The 24,495-nt window shown below is 51.8% G+C and overlaps 3 protein-coding genes across 6 annotated transcripts in view; all 3 read left to right on the top strand.

Moving 5' to 3' along the window:
* Positions 1 to 24,495, top strand: part of LOC114589664 (uncharacterized) — a 999,511-nt gene that overhangs the window by 939,340 nt on the left and 35,676 nt on the right. Inside the window, exons 6-8 of one of the 4 annotated variants that reach the window (XM_077927893.1) lie at positions 22,191 to 22,681; positions 22,882 to 22,963; positions 23,242 to 23,324. The exons of the other annotated variants lie outside the window; for them this stretch is intronic. Coding sequence (XP_077784019.1) covers positions 22,191 to 22,681; positions 22,882 to 22,963; positions 23,242 to 23,324 — 656 coding nt within the window. The remainder of the gene's footprint in view (positions 1 to 22,190; positions 22,682 to 22,881; positions 22,964 to 23,241; positions 23,325 to 24,495) is intronic. 4 annotated transcript variants of the gene reach the window in all.
* Positions 7,256 to 8,212, top strand: LOC144327602 (olfactory receptor 52K2-like). The gene has a single exon (XM_077927964.1). The coding sequence runs from the start codon at positions 7,256 to 7,258 to the stop codon at positions 8,210 to 8,212; it is 957 nt and encodes a 318-aa protein (XP_077784090.1).
* Positions 16,127 to 17,071, top strand: LOC114595371 (olfactory receptor 52L1-like). Its single transcript, XM_028725659.2, has one exon. The coding sequence runs from the start codon at positions 16,127 to 16,129 to the stop codon at positions 17,069 to 17,071; it is 945 nt and encodes a 314-aa protein (XP_028581492.2).

Raw genomic sequence — 24,495 nt, 5'->3', positions numbered from 1 at the left:
CTCTTCTAAACGCTAAATACATAACGTCTGGAAAATGAGCCACCAGAGCTGCTAGAGGGCCTTGAAATCTGTGTCTGGGGCTTTCTAGACTTGTCTACCCATTTATTATCTGAAACCAAAGTAGCATATTGGTTGGCAGATAATATTTATCTCCAGCCTTCCTACCCCACTGCTTTGGCTCCAGCACAGAGCAAGCGGTCTCTGTGTCTCCAGCTTCCAGCTCAGCTAACACACAACTCTCTCTGGCTCTTGCTCTCCTACCTAGCAGCCAGGTGAGATGGAGACAGCCCCCCCCCCATAGCCTGGGTTGCCCCATCCCTTAGCTGCAGCTCTTGCAATCCAGCTCCTTCTTTGGGGATGCTGAGGAGGACATTCAAGTGTCCAGAGAAGGTCCTTGTCTTACCAAGAAACTTCTCTGAGCAGTCCAGCCACGCAAATCCTCTGATCGATTCTAACCCTCCCCGGTTACAGAACCCCCAAGAATTAGCAGGGACTCGGGGCACCACCCAGACAGATCCTCCAAACCCACAACATTATTTCTGCAGCTGCTGTCCCTGCCAGGCTCTTGACCTCTCCTCACAACAGCCAGATGTGACCAGTGCTGCCCCCAGACTTACCTGGAGTTGGAGCTGGGGAGGCAGGAGGATTGCTTCTCCATTGCAGGAACTATGTGCCTGCGATCCCCGCTTGCAAAAGTGCGCCAGGGTTAGGAGGCATGTCCTTTATATCCCATCCTGCCTAACCCCCTCCACCTGATCCTACAGGTCCACAGCGTGTCCGTGGCCTCGTGGGACTCGCTACAGGCCCAGCAGAAAGAGGCCCAGGGGGGTGGACCATTTGAGCAAAAGTCCTCACTGCTTCCCTCCTTCCCCATGCCATCCCCCCAGGGGACAGAATGCCAAGCACTAGGGAGGCAGCATTGGGCATGCATGTTGTTTAAGTGCTCTTGTCAGTGCTTGTTTTCTTAAAAAAAAATGTTTAGGGGTACTCTCATTTTGACTCAAGAAAATCACCATTTTAGAGCTCAAATCTGGGAAAATAAATACAGTAAATGGACAAAAGTACAGAGATTCACAAAATGTTTAGGGGTCTGCGTACCCCTGCGTACCCCCAGAAAAAAAGCACTGGCTCTTGTTATATATACAGTATTGAAACATGGTTTGTTGTGTATTGTTGTATTCACTGTTGTTCTCCTATGCTATTATGAAATTGTTGCAATGTTATTGTTTTGCTAGATTATCATGACATTGTTTTTGCAGTGTTTGTTTGCAATGTGTTCCTGCTTTCTTTGTTGTAAGCCGCTTTGTGTGTGGAAAAGTGGCATGCAAATAAAATGAATGAACGAATGTGTTGTCTTGGGGAAGCAGAGAAGCAGGTGCAGAAGAAAACTCAAGCCTTCATGCAGTGATTAGGTTAAAAGTCTGTTCCGGACTCTGTTTCTTAAGGCAAAGCCATTGCATTGGAGAAGATCCTCAACAGACAGACTCTCTTCTGAGCTGAGAGGCTGCTCTGCTGAAAGCAATTCCTTATGTTCAGAGCAGCTGAGAGGCACAGAACAGACCTTGCGGCTGCCTGGTGTCAGGGACCGTGGTGCTGAGGGCTGCGCTGAGGATGAATGGTGGGAGACTCCCCCTGCTCTGGATCCAAATCTTGGATCTTCCCAGGAGCAGGAGGACAGTGTGGATTTAGAACAGTGGTTTGCAGAGGGACAAAATTCAGAAGGCAGAAGCTGGGAAATACTATATGGGGAACAGCTAGAAGCAGCACTAGGAGAGAGAGGGTTAACAGATTCCCAGTCTCTGGAAAGCAATCCTGCACTCAGTCCAAGTTCAAGAAAAGCTCAGAGAGTGGCAGAACAGAAAGCACTCAAAGCACAACGGGTACAAGATCAGATTATAAGATGTGGATTAATAGGGACCGAAGGGGGTGGAATCCTTAATTGGGAGCAGCGCCATTTCTAGGAGATGGGCTCTTTGTTCTCTCGCTGTGATTATTAAAGTTTCTAACTGGTAAGAAGACTCCTTTCCCTTTGTTCTGCTTATCTGCTGCCAGGGGGCAATGGAGGGGGGGGGGGGAGAGAGAGCCGATTCCCTGAAGCCTGACACCTGGTGACCTTTTTGTTCATCAGAAAGTTATTGTTTATTACTATTGTTTATTAAATTTGTATGCCGGCCGTCATCTGAAGACTGCAGGGTGGTTTACAGCATAAAAATACACAATGGAAACACAAAATACACATCATAATAGCAGCAGCAGCAACAACAACAACAACAAATAACCCGCTTTCACACTTTGCAGAGTTCACTCCTGAATGATCTGGTGATGGTGCCCTCCAGGGACCCCCTCCAGGACACCTTCTTTGCCAAGTGAGCCAGCAGACGTGGCGCAACGAGGAGCAGGAGGAGCCCCCAATTGCAGGCTTGAGAAACAGTCCTGAACTGATCTGCCTGCTGCCAGTCCTCCCCCCAAACATTGCAGGGGTTCCACTAGATGATCCTTTGGGATCCCTTCAAACTCTACAAGTCTAGGATTCTTGGATCCCGTATCCTTTGCCTGCTATCCTTTCTGGCCACCTTTGACTGCCCTTTGAGCCCAGGTGCCCTCAGAGCAGCACCTTCTTCCAGGCCCCTTCCTGGGGTTACTCTGGGGGTCGGAAGCAGCAACACAGCCTCCCTCCCCCCAGCTGTAGGAGAGCAGATATCCAGAGTGGGGGGGGGTCATAGTAATTATAAAATATGCATCAAGCCATTGTGTCCACGAGGAACGCAATGTGTTGACAATAATTTCCGATCAAATCCCGCAAGCCTCTCCACCTCTGCCATTTTCTTTCTCTACGCCTGACAGGCACGTATCAGCATTCTAATACACAGGCCAGTTGCTTCATCAGGCATCCTGGGTCATATAGGTAGAAGGTAGCTTTGAGGTAGCTATTGTTAGTTTTGTTAATCTTATGTCCAGGAAGAGAGTTCAGGAAGAGAGTTCACAAGGAGATGGTAAATACTGTTTACTGCTGTTTATGACCTCCGGAGTTTCCTAAAAGCATTCCTCTTTGCTTCCTCTTTTATTTACTCTGAGTTACATATGCATGCTCAAGTAGGAAATTAGTTCTTTGTAGTTTAACTTTGTCCCACGTGGGGGCTTTGAAATGCTCAGAGGAAATCTGATTGGCTCTTGCGTACACTGTGTAAAAAGTTCTTTTGTGAATAAAACGACCTGGGCAGGAGGGTGGACAGGAATTATTATTCTACGCACTCCTCCCAGAGTTTTGCTGGTCAAGCGTCTGTGTGTATTCTATTAATCAGAGTCTAATTCCTTCCTTTGCTTTGGGAATGCCACACCAGCACCCAAAGTCTAGAAGTCAGGATGTTTCCCTTCCTGGTTCTGGTACATGAGGCCGCTGCAGGCTTTCCTGTCATCATTTTGGAAACATCATGTCACCTGAATAACACGACAGCTGGCAGGATGTGGCAGTCAAGATGTTTTGGACTACAACTCCCATGACCCTCAGCCAGCACAGTCATGCATCATGGCACTATTAGATTTTAGCTTCTGGTGGTGCTGTGGTCTAAACCACAGAGCCTAGGACTTGCCGATCAGAAGGTTGGCGGTTCGAATTCCCGCAACGGGGTGAGCTCCCGTTGCTCCATCCTTGCTCCTGCCCACCTAGCAGTTCGAAAGCACGTCCAAGTGCAAGTAGATAAATAGGTACCGCTCCAGCGGGAAGGTAAATGGCGTTTCTGTGCGCTGCTCTGGTTTGCCAGAAGCGGCTTAGTCATGCTGGCCACATGACCCGGAAGCTGTATGCCGGCTCCCTCGGCCAATAAAGCGAGATGAGCACCACAACCCCAGAGTCGGCCACGACCGGACCTAATGGTCAGGGGTCCCTTTACCTTTTAGGAATTTCTAAAGTCTGGTTCAGATTGTCCCCAGCAAGACAGAACAGGCCGTAGCTCCAGGGTTCCCATACTTTTCATCTTGTGTTATTTTGCCCCTTTCCATTCGTTTGAGCTTCTCTGACAGCTCTCAGCTGTTTCCTTCTCTTTGTCCCAGCCTTTGGCTTCCCAGCATAGATCTGGCAGTTAAAGGCTCAGAACCCCCATGGGCCACCCTGCTGCAGCCAGCCCCACATCAAAATGCTGTGGGTCATAAGAACATGAGGAGACCTTGCTGGATCAGACCGATGACCCATCTCACCCTGCATCCTGCTCTCACAGTGGCCAGACAGAGGCCGATTTGCAGGATTAACTGGGGCCCAGAAGCATCGCTGCCTCCAAATGTGGAGGGCAGAGCAGAGCCCTCCTGGCTAGTAGCCATTGATAGCCCTCTCTTCCTCCTCCGTGAATTTCCCCCTATATGTCGGTGGCCATCACTGGCTCCTGTGGGAGGGCGCTCCGCAGTTTAACTCTGTGCTGTGTGAAGAAAGACTTCCTTTTATCTGTCCTGGATCTCCCAGCGTCCAGCTTCATTGTCTGCCCACGAGTTCCAGTGCTAGGAGAGAGGGAGGGAAACTTTTCTGCCTCTTTCCTCCATGCTGGAGGTTCAAGGTGCTGGTCTTGACCTTTAAAGCCCTTTGTGGCTCAGGGCCCTCGTACCTACGGGACCGCCTCTCCTGGTCTGCCCCGCAGAGGACCTTAAGGTCCATGAATAACCATAGTTTAGAGGTCTCGGGCCCTAAGGAAGTCAGACTATCCTCCCCCAGGGCCAGGGCCTTCTAAGTGGTGGCTCCAACCTGGTGGAATGCTCTGTCCCAGGAGACCAGGGCCCTGCAGGATTTATCCTCCTTCCGGTGGGCCTGGAAGACAGAGCTATTCCGCCTGGCCTTTAATTTGAATTCAGCCTGATCTTTTATTCCCCTTCCTCCCCTTTTCATGAAGATTCCCCGCTCTGGGATCCCACAGCCAATTCTCCCCTGGTCTCCTCGCTGGCCCAAATAGGACTAATTTAGCCAGCTAGCCCTGGGGATCATCTAATGTTTATTGGATGGATTTCCCCCCTAAACTGATTTTTCAATTTTGAATTTATTGCTATTTTATACCGTATTTTATGCTATTTGTTGTTGCATCAATTAAGTGTTTTAAATTTGTTGTTAGCCGCCCTGAGCCCGGTTTTTGAACCGGGAAGGGCAGGGTATAAATAAAAATTTATTATTATTATGCCAGGCATCATTTGATAGGCTTCTGCCATGTCACCTCTTCCCACCCTGGGGCCCTCCTGGAAGGCAAAGGGGAGTCTGATCCTTAGCAGAGCTAATCTTCTGCTCCCAGCCCAGCCCAGGGACGGACTCCTGCTGCTCTGCACCCCAGGGGCTTCTGACGCTGGCCGAGAGGCTCTGTGGAGCTGAAGATAAGCCAGGCTGTCTGGCTGCCCCTGTCACTTGGCGGGGCGACTCCCTGATGCAGGCTGCAGAGTGAGGTCACTTGGTCGGCTGGGATTCCTGCACTGCAGAGGGTAGGAGTGGACGATCCTTGGGGTCCCTGCCAATTCTGTGATTCCACCAGAAAGGGTCCGGCTGGCTGCCGGGGGAACTTGACCACCTTCTCCAGAAGTCGGACTGGAGCAAGGAGAGGCCCCAGGAGTGGAAGCCCAAGGAATTGACCTCAATTCACGGGGCTCCGTCTCACCTGCAAAATCTACAGAGGAGCAATTGGAAGCTGCCACAAATTATCTCAGCGTGGGGTGGAAATCTTGACAGATAGGTGAGAACTGTCATGCTTTGCATTTGGGGGGGGGGGTTACCTACCAGAAGCTGGCTGGCAAGGATTCGAGTGGCAGCTGCCCACCAGGACGTCAAAGAGGGCCAGTGTGGTGTAGTGGTTAAGAGTGGTGGACTTGTAATCTGGGGAACCGGGTTCGCTTCCCCGCTCCTCCACCTGCAGCTGCTGGGTGACCTTGGGCCAGTCACACTTCTCTGAAGTCTCTCAGCCTCACTCACCTCACAGAGTGTTTGTTCTGGGGGAGGAAGGGAAAAGGAGATTGTTAGCTGCTTTGAGACTCCTGAGGGTAGTGATAAAGCAGGATATCAAATCCAAACTCTTCTTCAGAAGTGCCAAAGCATCTTCATGTTCAGATCAGTGGTTCCCTAAATGGGGGGGGGGGTTCCCAGGAGGCGAGGGGGCGGCAGGCAGCTCTGGAGGTATAAATGACTATCAGGCTTTGAAAAGCTGGAATCACTGCATCAAGCAGTCTCAACTGAATTTGACACAGTTAAATTCAACTGGTTTGAATTTGACTGTGTTATTTTCTTCCTTAGCAGGTTTTGCAAACCGCGAATCTGAATAGTGTTTTTAATAGGGTGTCAAGGGGGGGGGGGATGGAGATGAGTTTATGGAACCGAGAGTGTGGTGGCAATAACAATTTTGGGAACTGCTGCACCAGGTGATTTTTGAAGAAAGAGAAAGGGTTGTATCCTGATACCCAGATGGCATTTGCCATTTTTATGCATCTTCCTGAACCTTATTTCCTTTGTGATTAGGACACACTTGATAAAAGCACCTTCAATCTGTTGCTGTTATTAATTATCCAAGAATTTAGTCACAAATGCTTCACAACTCATACATGACGTAATAAATATGTCTTCCTCTAAGGCCCTGCAAGAGTCTGCTTTTCACCACGGTTCTCCTACCATTCCATCCTCACGACCATCTTGAGTTGTCAGTGAGATGGTGGGGAAGAACCTTAACTAAGGCCACTGTCCGCAGCAGGACACACGCCTGGCTAGTGGCCAGTGACAGCCTTCTCCTCCATGAAGAACCAAGGAGACAGGGGACCCTGAACCAGTCAGTCCCTGCTCCTCTCCTCCCTCGCAGGGGTGTGGGATAACAGGAGGACAAAGAGAACCTGCATGCTCCCCTGAGCTATTTTTGAGAGGTTGTAACTGAACTTCTTTCTTCTTTGGAGATCACTTGTAGCCGAGTAAGATTGTCTTCCATAAACACGGTCTTAGCGGTGTGTCTGTAAGGGACTGTGGAGGCCAATTCTGGATCCACACGTCCTTCCACAGTGGGGACATTGGTTTCCGGGTGAGAGCTGATCACCATGGGGGGTTGCCATTGAACTCTAACAATGAAACCCTCCCCTTCGGATCCTTCTGCCTCTCTTGAGGCTTCTGCCATGTTGCAAGCGATTCCTCTTCATGCCTTCACTTTCTCCCTTGCAGATTCTCCTTCCCATCACAGATGCTGCCACCGCACTGCCTTGCTTCTGCCGCCACCCCAGGTGGGAGCAGAGAGAAGCGGCAAGAGCCCCCGGGCCCAGCATGCAACCTCCTGCCTCCAACCTCTCCCTCTTCAGTCCGTCCGCCTTCCTCCTGCTGGGCATCCCTGGTCTGGAGTCGCTCCACACCTGGCTGGCTCTGCCCTTCTTCTCCATGTACCTGATGGCCGTCCTCGGGAACTGCAGCATCCTCTTGCTCATCAAGACTGACCCGAGGCTCCACCAGCCCATGTACCTCTTCCTCTGCATGCTGTCCTTCACCGACCTGGTCCTCTCCACCTCCGCCCTGCCCAAGATGCTGGCCATCTTCTGGTTTGGAGCTGGACACATCGGCTTCAGCGCCTGCCTGGCCCAGATGTTCTTCATCCACTCCTTCACAGCCATGGAGTCCGGCTTCTTCCTGGCCATGGCCTTTGACCGCTACGTGGCCATTTGTAAACCACTGAGGCACACCAGCATCCTTACCGGTGCCCGCATTGCCACGATCGGTGGGGCAGTGGTGGCCCGGGGGGTGGTGTTCTTCTCCCCACACCCCTTCCTGGTGGGGCAGCTGCCTTTCTGCAAAAGCAAAGTCATCGCCCACAGTTACTGCGAGTTCATGGCTGTGGTCAAGCTGGCCTGTGCAGACACGGCCATCACAAAAGCATACAGCCTGACGGTGGCCTCCCTTATTGGAGCCCTGGATGTCCTCTTCATTGCGCTGTCCTATGGCCTGATCCTGCGCACTGTCTGCCGCCTGCCCTCTAAACAGGCAGGTCTCAAGGCGCTGGGCACCTGTGCATCCCACATCTGCGTCATCCTTGTTTTTTACACCACAGCTGTCTTCACGTTCCTCACCCATCGCTTCAGTCACGGCAGCATCCCCCGTCATGTGCACATCGTCATCGCCAATGTCTACCTTCTGGTGCCCCCGACTCTGAACCCCATCATCTATGGAGTGAGGACAAAGCAGATCCGCGAGCGGGTGCTGTGGGGGCTCCACTTTCAGAAGAGTGTCTGATGACCCTGTCCCCAGCCAGGCCCCCTGGATGTCCAGCTGCTGCAAACAGGGTGCCTTTGACTGCTGACAACTCTGTGAGCTATTTGCATAATTATTTGTAAGACAAGGGAAGCATTGCAGGGAGAGTGAGGTGTGGACTATGTCTGAATCACAAGGTTCCCTGTAGCCATTGCTCATGGCCACTATAACGATCTCTGGCAGGCAAGCAGCCTGATAAGCAGCACAGACTCTCCATCAGTTTTATGTAAGTTTATTTACGAGAAAAAACACATCCAGAGGATGGCGTTCTGCCAGCTCTCATTAACAGTAGTTGCTCAGTCTGACTCACCGTCCCTCCCCCAACAGGAAGGCGGCCAAAATCCCGCCTTTATTCTCCTTCCCTTCCTTCGCTCTCTGAGCTTCGCCAGTCTCCTCGTTTGGGAACTGAACGGCTGGCCTGTCTCTTCCCCAGAAAACACAGCTTCAGACTCTGGCGTATCTGATGGTCGCCTGGCAACACTTTGGCCGACTTCCAACTCTTCCTCTCCTTGGGAGCAAACAGCTTCTTCCCTGGGAAGGAGGGGGACCAGGCTGTCCTCTCTAAACTCAGAAGGCTCTCATCTGCAGAGTCGGCCCCTTGCTCGCTCAGCTCAATTTCTGAGGCTGACTCTTCTGCTGTGCTCTGGGGGGCCACGTTCCTGACAGACACCAATAGCCCTCTCCTCTCCACAGATTTGCCCAATCCCCTAAGTTAATGGACACTGGCAAATCCTGTGGCAGCAAATGCCCCCAATAACTTGTGGTGTGGCATGTGAAGAAGAAGCCGTTCTTTTAAAGATGAGTGCATCTGTCTGGTCTCTCTTAGCGGGCAGCCTTGTGGCATCCAGTGGGCCACTGGGTGGGCAACACAGCAAGGGGGGCTTCTTACATTCAGCTTCTCTGAGAGCTTTTTGCTTCCACTGATTTGGCTTCCAGATGGGAGCTCAAAGGAAATAATACTTTGTGGCCAGCCCCTCTGGGTGCAGTTGCTGTGATCACCACCAGGAGCTAGACCTGGGTTCAAATCCCAGCTCAGGCGTAAGAGACAGCCATTCCTTTTTTTTTTAAATAATTTTTATTAATTTTCCAAACATGTAATAAAAACAGACAATATGACAAAACAAAACATACACACAAATAAACATAAATAATATCTTAAACTTATTTTCCCTCACCTTACTTCCCGGACTTCCCCATACCTCCCTTTTTCTGCATCCTTATATTTGCCCTTTCTCAGCAACCCTCCTTTCAATTAATTAACTAACTTTCATATGATTTCCTTGGACTTAAGATTTACAGCTGCAATTCTCTGTTTCTTAACACCATAACATCTCAGCAATCATCAATTTTACAACAGTTTTTAAGGTATATTTTAAATTTCTTCCAGTCTTCTTCCACTGTCTCACTCCCCTGGTCACGGATTCTGCCGGTCATTTCCGCCATTCCCATGTAGTCAATCACCTTCACTTGCCATTCTTCCAGAGTGGGTAGCTGCTGCGTCTTCCAATACTTTGCCAAAAGAATTCTTGCCGCTGTAGTAGCATACATAAAAAAAGTTCTGTCCTTCCTTGGCACCAATTGGCCCACCATGCCCAGGAGAAAAGCCTCTGGTTTTTTAAGAAATGTCCATTTAAGGACCTTTTTAATTTCATTGTAGATCATTTCCCAGTAGGCTTTAACCCTCGGACAGGTCTACCAAAGGTGATAGAAAGTACCTTCAATCTCGTTACACTTCCAACATTTGTTACTGGGCAAATGATAAATTTTTGCAAGTTTGACTGGGGTTATGTACCATCTATAGATCATTTTCATTATGTTTTCTCTCAAGGCATTACAAGCCGTAAACTTAACCCCTGTGTTCCATAACTGTTCCCAATCATTAAACATAATATCATGACCAACGTCTTGTGCCCATTTAATCATAGCTGATTTTACTGTTTCCTCCTGTGTATTCCATTTCAGCAGCAAATTATACATTCTTGACAAGTTCTTAAAATTGGATTCTAACAGTTCTGTTTCTAGTTTCGACCTCTCCATCTGAAAGCCTATTTTCCTGTCCTGTTTAAATACCTCGTTTATCTGAAGGTAATGCAACCAATCTCGTACTTTAGACTTTAATTTGTCATAGCTTTGTAATTTAACTCTTTCACCATCTTGTTCTAAAATTTCACAATATTTTGGCCATTTGGACTCCATATTAAGTTTTTTAGTCTCTTTAGCCTCCATTGGTGATAGCCACCTGGGAGTTTTACTTTCCAGTAGATCCTTATATCTTATCCAGACATTGTACAATGCTTTCCTAACAATATGGTTTTTAAAACCTTTATGCACTTTTACCTTGTCATACCATATATATGCATGCCAACCGAATCTATTGTCGTACCCTTCCAGATCCAAGATGTCTGTATTCTCAAGAAGCAGCCATTGTTTTAACCAGCAAAACGCTGCCGATTCATAGTAAAGTCTCAGGTCCGGCAGGGCAAACCCCCCTCTCTCTTTTGCATCAGTTAAGATCTTAAAGTTAATTCTGGGCTTTTTGCCCTGCCAGACAAATTTTGATATGTCTTTTTGCCACCTCTTGAAACAGTCCATCTTGTCCAAAATCTGGAGTGTCTGGAATAAAAACAACATTCTAGGCAATACATTCATCTTTATAACAGCAATTCGGCCTAACAAGGAAAGTCTCAACCTTGACCATATTTCTAGGTCTAAGAGACAGCCATTCCTTGAGGCACTTGCATCTTCCCACTTCCTGCAGACTTCCCGCTTCTGTGTGTGGTTTGCACCCCAAGGAAGGAGTCTGTACTCCTGGCCATCCTCACAGAGGGCAGATTCCACGAGCCAGTGGATCTGCTCCTAGCCACACTTCCTCTGTGATAGACATGGGTCTTTCTGGCTCCATCATCCCTCAGATCTTTTGGCTTTGCCACCTGGGCCTGCTGATCAACGGGGAGCAGGCAGACTGAACACATAACTCAAGTTCTGGCCTGGCTGCTCTGGCTGCCCATTTGTTTCCATCATGGATGTGTACACAGGTCAACAAATAGCTCCACCGTGGACCTCTGGTTTCTGGGATTTAGAGTGGGGGGGGGCCCAACTTGGGGCAGGGAAGAGCAGCACTGGTGCAAATGTATCCCACCAATTACTGCCCACTAGAGTGCTAGACAGCATCTTAAAAAGTAGAGACATCACCTTGCCAACAAAGGTCCGTATAGTTAAAGCTATCAAAGTATTGATGCTTTTGAATTCTGGTGCTGGAGGAGACTCTTGAGAGTCCCATGGACTGCAAGAAGATCAAACCTCTCCATTCTGAAGGGAATCAGCCCTGAGTGCTCACTGGAAGGACAGATCCTGAAGCTGAGGCTCCAATACTTTGGCCACCTCATGAGAAGAGAAGACTCCCTGGAAAAGACCCTGATGTTGGGAAAGATGGAGGGCGCAAGGAGAAGGGGATGACAGAGAATGAGATGGTGGGACAGTGTTCTCGAAGAGACCAGCATGAGTTTGACCAAACTGCGGGGGGCAGTGGAAGACAGGAGTGCCTGGTGTGCTCTGGTCCATGGGGTCACGAAGAGTCGGACACGACTAAAGGACTAAACAGCAACAGAGTGGATGGGAAACATCAAGACAGATTGGATGAGAGGCATCACATGGAGAGTGCCTGTGTTTGAGCAAAGGCTTTCAAATGTGCACAGAGAAGCAGCAACTCACGGGCGCAGGATTCGTTCCCCAAAGTGGGCACAGCCATGCACTGATGGGGGCAGAACTGGCATGACCAGCCAGCAAAGGAATCTACAGGCTGCCATGAACAGTTCCATGGAAAGTTTATTTGTTTTATTTCACTTTATTTATTAAATTTGTAAACTTTCGTGTTGTGAACCGCCCTGAGATCTATGGGTATAAAACGGTATACAAACGAAACGAACAAGTACGCTGCCCCTTATCCAAAGATCTCAGGGCAGCTGAGGGCGGCAATGCTTCTGAATCGCAGTTGCTGGAAGCCACAGAGGGCTCACGTGCACGGATCCTGCTCACAGGTTTCCCACAATGGGCAGGTGTTTGGCCACAGTCAGAACAGGGTGCAGGATTACATTTTTCTGTTGTTTATTTCTGTAGATCAGTGAAGTAGGCATAATTGCATGTAAAATATACTCCGCAATGAACTATTTTAACGCTAGAACTTGAACGCGACCTGAAAGGCATGGCTAAATATTCTGACCTCTCAATACCTAAAGTAAAGACCATCACACTCTTCCTGGGTTACCAGAAAAGTTTAATTATCACCTCCTGTAAGAGAGAACTGGGTTCCGCACACAGACAGTGTAATCTTTTTCCCAAGGTAAAGACGTGATTCAGGAAACTTACAGAGAACCAGTTAGTCATTTCTCACAAGGTCCATGTCCTCTCAAACTGATAATGCAGGTGAGCTGCGCACAGGTGAGCTCCAAGCAAGCTGCCGGCCAGCTCTGTGGAGGCTCCTTTTATTGACACAATATGCAAACCCAGGCAGATACATTTTGGGCTGTGACCTTTACACATCTTCCAGTCCCGAGATCGTGGGGTGGTACAAAGCTATTTTGGCACCTGTTTCCACCGCGTCCTTTTCCCCTTGCACAATGTATGATGAAGGAGACAAAGGTCTCAGAGACAAAGGTCACAGACAGGACATGGCAGACTACTGAGACCGCAGAAGGTTAGACAGAGGGCAAGATGCTCAGACAGCTGTGGCTTTATCTGTGAGGGGGAGTATGCTCCACACCCCAAGGTCACATGTGCAGATAGCTGAGGCTGCCCGTGGGCGGAGAGTGTGCTCCGCACCCAGTGATCATTCCTACAATTCATAATGTGTGCATGTTTAATTCCAGCAGAAGATCTTAAACCTCGTGGGAGTGTGTGTGGGGGGGTCATACACCCACCTCGCAACATGGTTGGGGGGGGGCTCCTCCCTTTCCACTGAGGCACCAATGGATTTGGCAGGATCTTAAAAGAACTCTGTGTCTTTTCCTGCTGCTACATAAAATCTTGAGCCTAAGAGATAAAAGGGGTGCAACGCAGCACCTCTTACAAACAATAAAAGACGTGACCCTCAAAATGTGACAGGAATTTCTGGCCCTGCTTTTTTGAATGAGAATCAAAAGGTGCTGCACAAAAACAGCCATTTGGAGAACAAGAACTGCAGGATCCTCCTGTGCTGGTCCTCGGTCCAGATGCCAAGGTTGAGCACCGGGGGCAAAGTGACTTAGAGCCTCTCTCTCGGCTCTCGCCTTGGTTCTTTTCACTTCCAGTCAAGGCAAAAGGGAATCCTTGGAGCAGATCCCATCGCAAACCACCCATTAATAAGGAGAGGACTCTCCCTGCTAACGACCTCAATTAAATATGGCGGATCCCCATAGAGGATGCCCAGTCAACAAAAGTCTATCACGGAGCCCAGACTATGTGGCTTGTGGCAGTGGCGAAGCTGCTTGCTCCGTCACCGGGGGTGGAGAATAGGTGGGGGCATGGCTGGCACACATCGGGAGTGTGGCAAGCTGCCTGCGGGGGTGTGGTGCACATCCTGGGGGCATGGTGAGCTGCCCGTGGGGTGGGGTGTCCAACCCAGGGGTGTGGCATGCCGCCCACAGGGGCGGGGCACCTGGCACGGGGGGGTGTGTGTGCGTGTCGGGGGGGCAGCTGCGATGGTACCCCCCCGATGGTATCTGGGGCGGTCCGCTCCCTCTGCCCCCCTTCCTCTGCCTTTGGCTTGTGGGGGGTCTTGCGTGAGGGAAAACATTGTGATGTAGAATCTCAGACAGGAGTTCATCCAACGAGAAAAGTTTTAGTAACAAAAAGATGTTTGTGAGACAAAGTTTGGTCAAGAGATGCATTCTTTCAGGTAAAATTCAACTTATTATTGAAACACGGCGTTACAGGCACAGCTTCTCTTAAACGTCAGTTGCTAAAAACCAGGTGTTACACTTCAGGTTTCCAGAATAGGTGGTAAACGGCTCAACTCTGTTTCTGTCACTTCACTCTCATTCCTTAGTTATCACCGTGAAACACTTTTGACACAGCACAGCTTCCTTCACGGCTTAATATTTTGGAGACCAAAGAGAAGGAACATGTTCCCACATCTTCTCCCTCCAGCTTAACTCCTGTCTGAATACTCCCTCCAGACCCTCAACATGGTCTCCCCATCTCAGCTGTGAGGCTCCTTCCTCTGGCTGGACAGATATTCTCCCCTGAGAGGATGTCCCTCTCAGATCAGGGCTTTGCACCAGATGAGTCTTGGGGTCCCTTCCAACTCTGCAATTCTCTCTTTCTGTGAAGGAGGGACTCCTCCTGCTCCTCCTTTGGGCATGGTGGTGCTGAGGAGGATCTCTCCTGGGACCTTGTGCCAGGGAGCCCTGACCCTCCTGCAAAATCTGCCTGCTTCTGCAGCTTCCTTCTGAGGCGACTCCTTCCCTCAGGCCAGTGACATCGATCCCCTGAGTGATCCCTGATCCCTCACAGGGCTCTCTCATGCACAGGAGTTCCAGTGGAGAGCAGCTGGCAGAGTCTGGGAGGTGCGCGTCCTTGGAGATGCCAGTGCAGAGGGCACATGGGCACTTAAAGTCACCCCAGCAGCAGCAGCAGCAGCAGAGTCGGGCAGCCTGACCAAGGTTGAGACACTGAGCGGGAGCCTCAGAACTGGCTGGGATGTGGAGGTGGCCTATGGGCAGCAGGTAAGCCTGGGAGGGAGGCCGGAAGCGCTGGGGCAGGCTCACGTCTCAGAGAAAGAGGCCAAGGAAGAACAGAATCACAGAGTGGGAGAACTGGAGGGGATCCCCCAGGGTCACCAAACCAGCCCCTGCCATGCAGCGATCGCAGCTAAATGCTCCCTGGCAGGTGGCCACCCATCTTCCCCTTAAAGGCCTCCAAGGAAGGAAAGCCCACCCCCTTCTGAGAGAGTCTCTTCCACCACCCAACAGCTCCTGTCTTCAGAAAGTGATGCGTAATGTTCAGTCAGAATCTCCTTTCTGGGAGACAGAAGCCATCAGTTTGAGTTCTCCCCTCTGGAACAGCAGAAGACAAGCTTGCTCCATCTTCCAGGGCTCTTCAGATACTTGAAGACGGCTCTCAGGTCACCTCATCTTCTCTTGTCCGGGCATCCCCAACTCTCCCCTCGTCACAAGGATTGGTTTCCAGACCCCTGAACACCCTTCCCACAAACCTTCCAGTAGTTGCTCAATATCTTCCTTAAACTGGACACAGGACTCCAGGTGGAGTAAAATACCTAAACACTTCTGAGCCCTCAGCCTTCAACGAAATCGGGCTCAGGGCAGGGTGGAAGCACCATAAGACACCCCACTTGAAACGGTCAAGATCTCAACATGGGTGTAGCCAGGATTTAGGTTAGGGGGAGAGGACACCCCCCTGTCTTCATCCTCTGTCAGATTCAGAATGAAATGCCTCAACAACCGTTGTTTTAAATTGATTTCTTTTCGCCCCAAGTGCTCAGAGAATCCTGTCAAAACCTTTCTACAATTTTTCCTTTATACTTGATTTAGGGGGGAGCAGCTGCCCCCCCCCACGCCAGCTGGCAATGTCCATGGATCTCAATCCCATGCCCACCCACCACCTCGAATCAAGTCTCTTGATAGTTGCTAGCCAGGATGATGTCTCTTCTCTGACTCCAATCAGGAAGTCAGAGGCAGCCATGCTTCTGAAGCCAGTGGCTGGACGCCACAGAAGGAGAGAGTTGTTCTTGTGCTCGGATCCTGCCTGCGGGTTCCCCGCAATGGGCATCTGGGTGCCGCTGTGAGAACAGAATGCTGGGCTAGATGGGTCCTCTTTGTCCTGGTCTGGCAGCCTCTCCCAGCTTCTCTCACCATCCATTCTCCAATTTGCTTTTCCCAGGTGTCTGGAGCTGCTGCGGCGATGACGACCGTGGGCAACATCAGCCTCCGGCCCCTCACCTTCCTCCTGACTGGCATCCCTGGCCTGGAGGCCTCCCAGCACTGGCTCTCCATCCCTCTCTGCTCCATGTATGTCCTGGCTCTGCTGGGGAACGCCTTGCTCCTGGGGGTCATCACGCTGGAGCCCAGCCTCCACGAGCCTATGTACCTCTTCCTGGCTGCCTTGGCCGTCACGGACCTGGTCCTCTCCACCACCACCCTGCCCCAGATGCTGGCCATCCTGTGGCTAGGGCCCTGCACCATCAGCTTCCACGCCTGCCTGGCCCAGATGTTCCTCATCCATGCCTTCTCCTCCATGGAGTCGGGCATCCTGGTGGCCATGGCCCTGGACCGCTACGTGGCCATCTGCCTTCCCCTGAGACACTCAGCCATCTTGCGGACGTCCACTGTGGCCAAGGCGGTGCTGCTGATCTTCCTACGGGGTCTGATCCTCATCGCTCCCTTTGGCCTGCTTCTCCAGAGGCTGCCTTTCTGCGGCCACAGGGTCATCCTCCATGCCTACTGCGAGCACATGGCGGTGGTTAAGCTGGCCTGCGCAGACACCACCGTGAACAGAATGTATGGCCTCTTTGTGGCCCTCTTTGTGGTGGGCATGGACGTCCTCTCCATCGCTCTCTCCTACACCCTGATCCTGCGAGCTGTCTTCCACCTGCCCTCCACTCAGGAGCGGCTGAAGGCCCTCAGCACCTGTGCTTCCCATGGCTGCGTGATCCTCATCTTCTACATCCCGGGGCTCTTCTCCTTCCTCACCCACCGCTTTGGCCACAGAGTCCCCCACCAGGTCCACATCCTCCTGGCCACCCTGTACCTCTTGGTGCCACCCATGCTCAACCCCATCGTGTACGGGGTGAAAACGAAGCCAATCCGAAGCAGGGTGGCCAGGGTCTTCTACGGGAGGGTGGCTTGAGGTCTGGGGGGAATAATCCGGGAGGGTGGACTGCCCCCAGCAGCCTTTGCAGCATCGGAAGGCCGTCCCTGAACCACACTGGCTAAGACGACTCTGTGCCCCCACCCACAGCATCCAGAAAAGGTAGAGGCACTTTCTCAGTCTTGGTGTCCTGGGAAAAGGCAGAGTTTCTTGGTTAGGATGATTCTGACATGGTGGTTTCCCCACCAAAGGACTGCATGACCTGCAACACGGAGGAGGAGAGAGTTCAGAGCAGGTCATCCCTCCAAAAATGGAGGGAAAGGGGGATTCTGGTCCAGTTGGGCAAAGGAAGACTAGCTCCTAGAACTTCCATGAACCGTTGCAAAAGACGACTTGTTCGTTGTTGTTGTTTAGTCGTTTAGTCGTGTCCGACTCTTCGTGACCCCATGGACCAGAGCATGCCAGGCACTTCTGTCTTCCACTGCCTTCCGCAGTTTGGTCAAACTCATGCTGGTAGCTTCAAGAACACTGTCCCACCATCTCGTCCTCTGTCGTCCCCTTCTCCTTGTGCCCTCCATCTTTCCCAGCATAAGGGTCTTTTCCAGGGAGTCTTCTCTTCTCATGAGGTGGCCAAAGTATTGGAGCCTCAGCTTCAGGATCTGTCCTTCCAGTGAGCACTCAGGGCTGATTTCCTTCAGAATGGATCGGTTTGATCTTCTTGCAGTCCATGGGACTCTCAAGAGTCTCCTCCAGCACCATAATTCAAAAGCATCAATTCTTCCGCGATCAGCCTTCTTTATGGTCTTCCTGATGTTTAGTCCGAATCTCCTTTCCTGCCCTCCCCTCTGGAGCAGCAGAAGACAAGCTTGGTCCCTCTGGCAGCCCTTGAGATATTGGAAGATGGCTCTCCTCTCAGTCTCCTCTTCCCCAGGCCAAACATACCCAACTGCCTCAACCGTTCCTCATCAGGCTTGGTCTCCAGACCCTTGATCCTCCTGGCTCCCCCCCTCTGCTCCCCTTCCAGCTGCTCAGTACCCTTCTTGAACTAGACAAAGGTCTCTCTGATCTCAAAAGGATATTAGATTAATTCGAGGAGGAGGAGACAGTGCATTGGCTGGACTAGGACATGGGTTCGAATCCCCACTCGGCCATGAAGGTCACTGGGTGCCCTTGGAGTCAGCCCCCCTCCCTCGCAGGGTCGTTGTGAGGAGGAAATGGGGTGGAGGAAAACATGTAAGGCACCTGGAGATCCTCGAAAGATCAAGGTGGTATATAAATATAATAAAGTAAAATATAAAATGGAGAGCTTCCATATTCAGGAGGTGTGTACCTCTGAATGCTCCTTGCTGTGTCTCTATGTGTGTGGGGGACAACAGAAGAGGGGCTGCAGCCTGAATGCAAAAGGCCCCCCCAAAAGGGACCGAGGGAGATGCTCAGAGCCCAGCCAAGAGCCAAAGCCCCCCCCCCAAAGGGACCGAGGGAGATGCTCAGAGCCCAGCCAAGAGCCAAAGGCCCCCCCAAAAAGGGACCGAGGGAGATGCTCAGAGCTCAGCCAAGAGCCAAAAGCCCCCCCCCCAAGGGACCGAGGGAGATGCTCAGAGCCCAGCCAAGAGCCAAAGGCCCCCCCAAAGGGACCGAGGGAGATGCTCAGAGCTCAGCCAAGAGCCAAAGGCCCCCCAAAAAGGGACCGAGGGAGATGCTCAGAGCCCAGCCAAGAGCCAAAGGCCCCCCCCCCAAAGGGACCGAGGGAGATGCTCAGAGCCCAGCCAAGAGCCAAAAGCCCCCCCCCAAGGGACCGAGGGAGATGCTCAGAGCCCAGCCAAGAGCCAAAGCCCCCCCCCAAAAGGGACCGAGGGAGATGCTCAGAGCCCAGCCAAGAGCCAAAGGCCCCCCCCCAAGGGACCGAGGGAGATGCTCAGAGCCCAGCCAAGAGCCAAAGGCCCCACCCAAAGGGACCAAGGGAGATGCTCAGAGCCCAGCCAAGAGCCAAAGACCCCCCCAAAGGGACCAAGGGAGATGCTCAGAGCCCAGCCAAGAGCCAAAGGCCCCCCCAAAAGGGACCGAGGGAGATGCTCAGAGCCCAGCCAAGAGTCAAAGGCCCCCCAAAAAGGGACCGAGGGAGATGCTCAGAGCCCAGTCAAGAGCCTGATACGGAAGGAACAGGGGGGGGTACCCATCCTTCCCCACCGCTCCCTGAAGGGGTCCGAGGCGATGGCCCCTGCAGTGCCCAGCCGGCCTCGAACCCTCGGCCCCCGCACCATTGCATAGGCACCACACTGTACCCCTGCCTTGTAAATAAAAGGCTCTCTTTCCTGTCTTCACGCGGGCGGAATAAGCCCCATCTTTCCTATGCCTTTCTCTCGCCCTATTCCTAACGTGAGTCTGGAAAGCATTGAAACCTTTAGAAATTGATATAAAATCAACCACAACTCCGATTTTCTCCATCCTGGTGACATTCAACTCAGTTGCCTCTGGACTCCATGTTGCTACCCCTACCTCCATAATCTTCAAGACGACAAGTCACGTACACAGGAACTTCTTAATCCTGTCAGATACCCTTCCTCCGGGCAATACCAGGTGGCAGACGATGCATATCACTGTCCCATTGTCCTGCCACCACCGGTACTCAAGAAATGTTTATTTATGTATATCCCTCACTCTGCACATTCCCCCCTCCCTTGTCTTAAATGTTAATCAGTGTAACCCCACCTCTCTGTAAACATATTCATGACGTGTGTAATATATTCACGATGCAATCCGTGAAACCCAACCTTCTCATTATGTATTCATGACGTTTCTTGCACTGTAATCTGGGACTTGGAGGGAACTTTTAAAAGTTTATGTCGCCCCATTCTCGGGGTTCAATCTCGCCTTGAACCTGTTGCGCAATAAACTTGGATCTTCTACAGTTTGCTCCTGCGTCCGGCTGAGCTCATTTTCTTCCGCAGGGACCCGCGGACTTAGTCCGATGAGCTGGGTGGCAGAGCAGCCTCGCACCCAGATTTTTCCGTAACAAGCCAAAGGCCCCCCCCAAAAGGGACCGAGGGAGATGCTCAGAGCCCAGCCAAGAGCCAAAGGCCCCCCCCAAAGGGACCGAGGGAGATGCTCAGAGCCCAGCCAAGAGCCAAAGGCCCCCCCAAAGGGACCAAGGGAGATGCTCAGAGCCCAGCCAGGAGCCAAAGGCCCCCCAAAGGGACCGAGGGAGATGCTCAGAGCCCAGCCAAGAGCCAAAGGCCCCCCCCAAGGGACCGAGGGAGATGCTCAGAGCCCAGCCAAGAGCCAAAGGCCCCCCCAAAAAGGGACCGAGGGAGATGCTCAGAGCCCAGCCAAGAGCCAAAGGCCCCCCCCAAAGGGACCGAGGGAGATGCTCAGAGCCCAGCAAAGAGCCAAAGGCCCCCCCAAAGGGACCGAGGGAGATGCTCAGAGCCCAGCCAAGAGCCAAAGGCCCCCCAAAAAAGAGACCGAGGGAGATGCTCAGAGTCCAGCCAAGAGCCAAAGGCCCCCCAAAAAAGGATCCCTTGCCATAAGCGGAGCCAGGGGGAAGCTGCCCCCTTAGAGCCATTAAAAAGAATAAAGAGCTGAGGTTCAGAAAGGGGAGAGAGGGCTGAGTTGGGGGACTCGGCCTTGCAAGGGTTAAAGGGAACCGAGCTGCCTTCCTAGAGAGGCCAGGAAGCGGGGGGGGGGCAGTTCCTCCAGAGCCAAGGCCCCTCCCTCCCCAGTCCTTTCCTGCAAGAAGGGGGGGGGGGGTGTTGCATTGGTGTCTCTCCTGCAAGGGCTGCCTCCCTGCCCCCTCCTGGGATCTGGTGAGTCTCCTCTCTCTCTGGGATCTGGTGGGGGTCCCAGGGCTGCAGCAGGGGAGGGGGCCTGGGGGGCCTGATCTGCTCCTGCAGGGGGGGGACCCCAAGTCAGGGAGGAGAGGGTCAGGGGTGCAAAGACCCCCCCATATGCTCCTGCTACCCAGAGGAGGAAGGAGCCCCGGGGCTGAGAGCCAGAGCTTTTTGCCAGACTCCCCAGGAGGAAGGTCAGGGAAGGAGAGAGCGCGTGGGGGGTGGAAGGGGGGACCCCAAGTCAGGGAGGAGAGGGTCCTGCCAGGGAGGGGCCAGGTCTGCCACGCTCTCCTTCCTGCAGATCAGAGGATCATTTGGCCTTTCGCCCCCCCTTCAGAAAAACATTGACTCCCCCAAAATCTCCTTCTTTAAACAAAGGAGTCCCATTGCACAACAGAGGAAACATCTGCAAGTGGTTTTCCAAAGCTGGACGAGGAGGTGGACTAGCCCCCCCCCCCAAAAAAAAGGTGGGAGAGAGAGGCCAGGAATAAAGAGAGGGATCCCAGCCCAGAGTCTGGCTGCTGCATTGGGGACCAGTTTCCCAGTGTCTCCCAGGGCAGCTCCCCACGGAGGCCACTGCAGCAATCCCCTCGCACCCAGAGCAGGGCATCCCAGGACCACATCCTCTCTGCCCCAAAGGGATTGTTGCTGGCAAAGCAGCCGGAAATGGGCGCTGCTACTCACTGAGTCTCCAGGGACCTTGGCATCAATGGCTGTGTGTGTGTTAAGATATCTAATAGAATAATAAATTTCCTTCACCCTAAGCTTCAAGGGAGATGTCTTTGGCCCCACCCACTTGGCCCTTGTCCAGATACATTCCTGGCCCTCAGAGCAAAGAAAAAGGGACCCCACCCCAGGAGTCTGTCTGGAAAGCGGCAGAGAGACCAAGTGCAAGAAAAGGAGACAGAAGCAGGGGAGTGGGGGTGGGGGGAGAGCAACTCCTGAGGACCCCCGGATGAGGACCCCCACTAGAGCCAGGCATCCATTTTCCACAAGATACAAATTATTCCCTTGTCAGTCAGTTCTGACTTCTTGCATTTACTCGAAGACAGGAGCAACTAGACTGATTCACCTCAGAGGAATCCCTTCAGTTGCCTCCACGTTTTGCATTGCAATCTTCCTTCTAGGAGGGCTAGAGGCTGCTTCCCCTCCTCCTCCTCCTCTTCTCCTTTTTCTTCTTCTTCCTCCTCCTCCATCTTCTTCTTCAGAAGATATCTCATGGTTTGGTACAGTCCTAGGTTCCTAGGAAGACTCATCCGTGCTTGCTCAAGGAACATTTCTCTTCTTCTGACCTAAAAATTCTGTAACTAAGCAATCTATTTGCTTTGTAGGATTTGCTAGCCCCTCATTAGCACAGGCAGAACTTGGCAGAAGACCAAAGGGTTCCTTCCGATCTCTCAGAGGCTTCCTGAGAGCACAGATGGATGAGCAAGACCCAGCTGGCCCTGGAGCAGGAAGAGGCCATGCCATCCAAACTGGGAGCAGTGGGGGATTATGGGAAAACTCTGTGCAGAAGATCCTGGGTGAGGAGGACACCCTCTGCTCAGAGGTGCAGAGCCAGCAGGTGAGGCAGTTCTGCTGCCAGGAGGCCAAAGGACCCCGAGAGGTTTGCAGCCGACTCTACCACTTTTGCCACCAATGGCTGAAGCCAGAAAGGCACACGAAAGCTGAGATGCTGGACCTGGTGATCTTGGAGCAGTTCCTGGCTGTCCTTCCACCGGAGATGGAGAGCTGGGTGAGGGACTGTGGAGCAGAGACCAGTTCCCAGGCGGTGGCCCTGGCCGAAGGTTTCCTCCTGAGTCAGGCAGAGGAGAGAAAGCAGGTGAGAGAGACTTTGCTCTGGATACTCCCAAGGGGCTCCAAACAGGATGGAGAACATCCCATAATGCTCTAATGTTGGCCCATTCTTTTTCTTGGAAGACATCCATAGAATGAGTTCTAACACTCTTTAAGTCTTTGTCATTCTCCTTCTAACATTTCTCACCATTCATTCTCTGTTTTGAATCCTTGTTTCTTTTTCAGAAAAGGGATCATTTTGCAGAAATGGACCTGGATTCCTGTGAGGCAGAGAGGCCTCCGTTGGACACCAGAGAGAGGCCACTGGGTAAGGAGGAAGGTGGCTTTTCTCCGTTTGGTCTCAATCTGTTGGTTTTCCAACTAATCTGTGAGTTCTTTTTGGGGGGGCGGGGACAGTTGAGAACAAGGGTCGAGAGGAGGAGAGATGTATTTCTGCCTGACTAACATATGAAATGGGCACAAACGTCCAAATGCTCTCAGCGGGTAAGGCTTTCTCAAAGGCCCATCTGTAGTTAGAGATGCCCTGTTACACCTGTGAGAGAAGCAGGCACTCCTGGCATCCTGCTTACCTTTTTTCTCTTGCAGGTGACAGAATGATGCCGGCAAGACCTCCTGATCCATCTTTCCATGGGGGCAGAAGGGAAGCAGCGGCTGTGGAACCAGCTCAGGTCAGGGGAAGCTGCCTTCTGGGGACAGAGGCTGAGGGATGGAGCAATGTCGTGGACTGGTTGGGCACAGAGGAATGGTGGGAGGAAGCAGCTGGGGAACCAGGAAAGGAAGACGTCTCAGCCCAAGGAGTGGAGGTGGAGGAAGGATAGGCGGTCAGAGGGAGAAACCTGGGAAGAGGAGGCGTCAGAGGCTGAAGGAGTAACAGGGCTTAGTGAGCTGGGAGGCTTTGAGGCAGAATGCAGTCCAGAATCGGAGGCAGAAGAGGAAGGAGGCAAGTGGGAGGAGGGAGGTTGAGAGGCAGAGGTGAGTCAGGAGGAGGAGCCACTGGGGGCTCCCTCTCTTTATGCCATAAGCCACCCTCCCTGCTTGTCTCTCAGAGCCAGGAGTTGTCTGACAATGGGGGAGCAAAGGCCGACTGCACACTGGCGCACTGTTCAATTGCTTGCCAGAAACCTCAGAGAGGAGGGGGCTTGGAAAGCTGGGGAATCGGGAGACTTCACTCTTGGCAACTGCTTTTGTGGGAGAAGACCCTGACATGGAATTCGACTCAGTATTGATCCAGAGCAGAACTCCAATGTATAGTTAGCAGAGTGAAATCTTAACGACGTTGCAGGATCCCCCAAAATAGACCAGAAGCAATTTTATTTCATCCGGCGGAGTTTTACTGCTACTGAAGGCAAATGAGCATAATCTGTTCACAAATCTAAAATGTTCAGGATTGGCCCTGTCCATAAGAAATCCAGTTGCAGCAGACTTAACTGAAATTTCCCACAACTTATTATAAGTTTAAACCTTAAGACTCAGCATACTATGTACAGAACACCAGAAGGAAGAGAGAGAGAGAGAGAGAAGTGAAACCCAGGCTCCTTCTGGCCTCTTCTTACAGTCAGCATGACCTTGACAGAAGAGATGACAGAACCACTTTAACCCAGCTGTACTCAGCTTCTCTGAAGGAATAACCCAAACACCAGGAACCTTCCAGTAGTACCTTAAAGACCAACTAAGTTAGTTCTTGGTATGAGCTTTCGTGTGCATGCACACTTCTTCAGATACACTGAAACAGAAGTTGCCAGATCCTTCTATATAGTGAGAAGGTGGGGAGGGGTATTACTCAGAAGGGTGGTGGGAATGGGTGATTGGCAGATAGCTGTGATGAGCCTGTTGACGACT

This window comes from Podarcis muralis, chromosome 4 (genome assembly GCF_964188315.1).
Source record: "Podarcis muralis chromosome 4, rPodMur119.hap1.1, whole genome shotgun sequence".
Classification (NCBI taxonomy): domain Eukaryota; kingdom Metazoa; phylum Chordata; class Lepidosauria; order Squamata; family Lacertidae; genus Podarcis; species Podarcis muralis.
The sequence above is the reverse complement of the archived record's forward strand: the minus strand, read 5'-3'. Positions and strand labels throughout refer to the sequence as shown.

Bases quoted from the DNA above. Each gene is read 5' to 3' on its own strand.
- LOC114595371 (XM_028725659.2), top strand. From the start codon at position 16,127: ATGACGACCGTGGGCAACATCAGCCTCCGGCCCCTCACCTTCCTCCTG.
- LOC144327602 (XM_077927964.1), top strand. From the start codon at position 7,256: ATGCAACCTCCTGCCTCCAACCTCTCCCTCTTCAGTCCGTCCGCCTTC.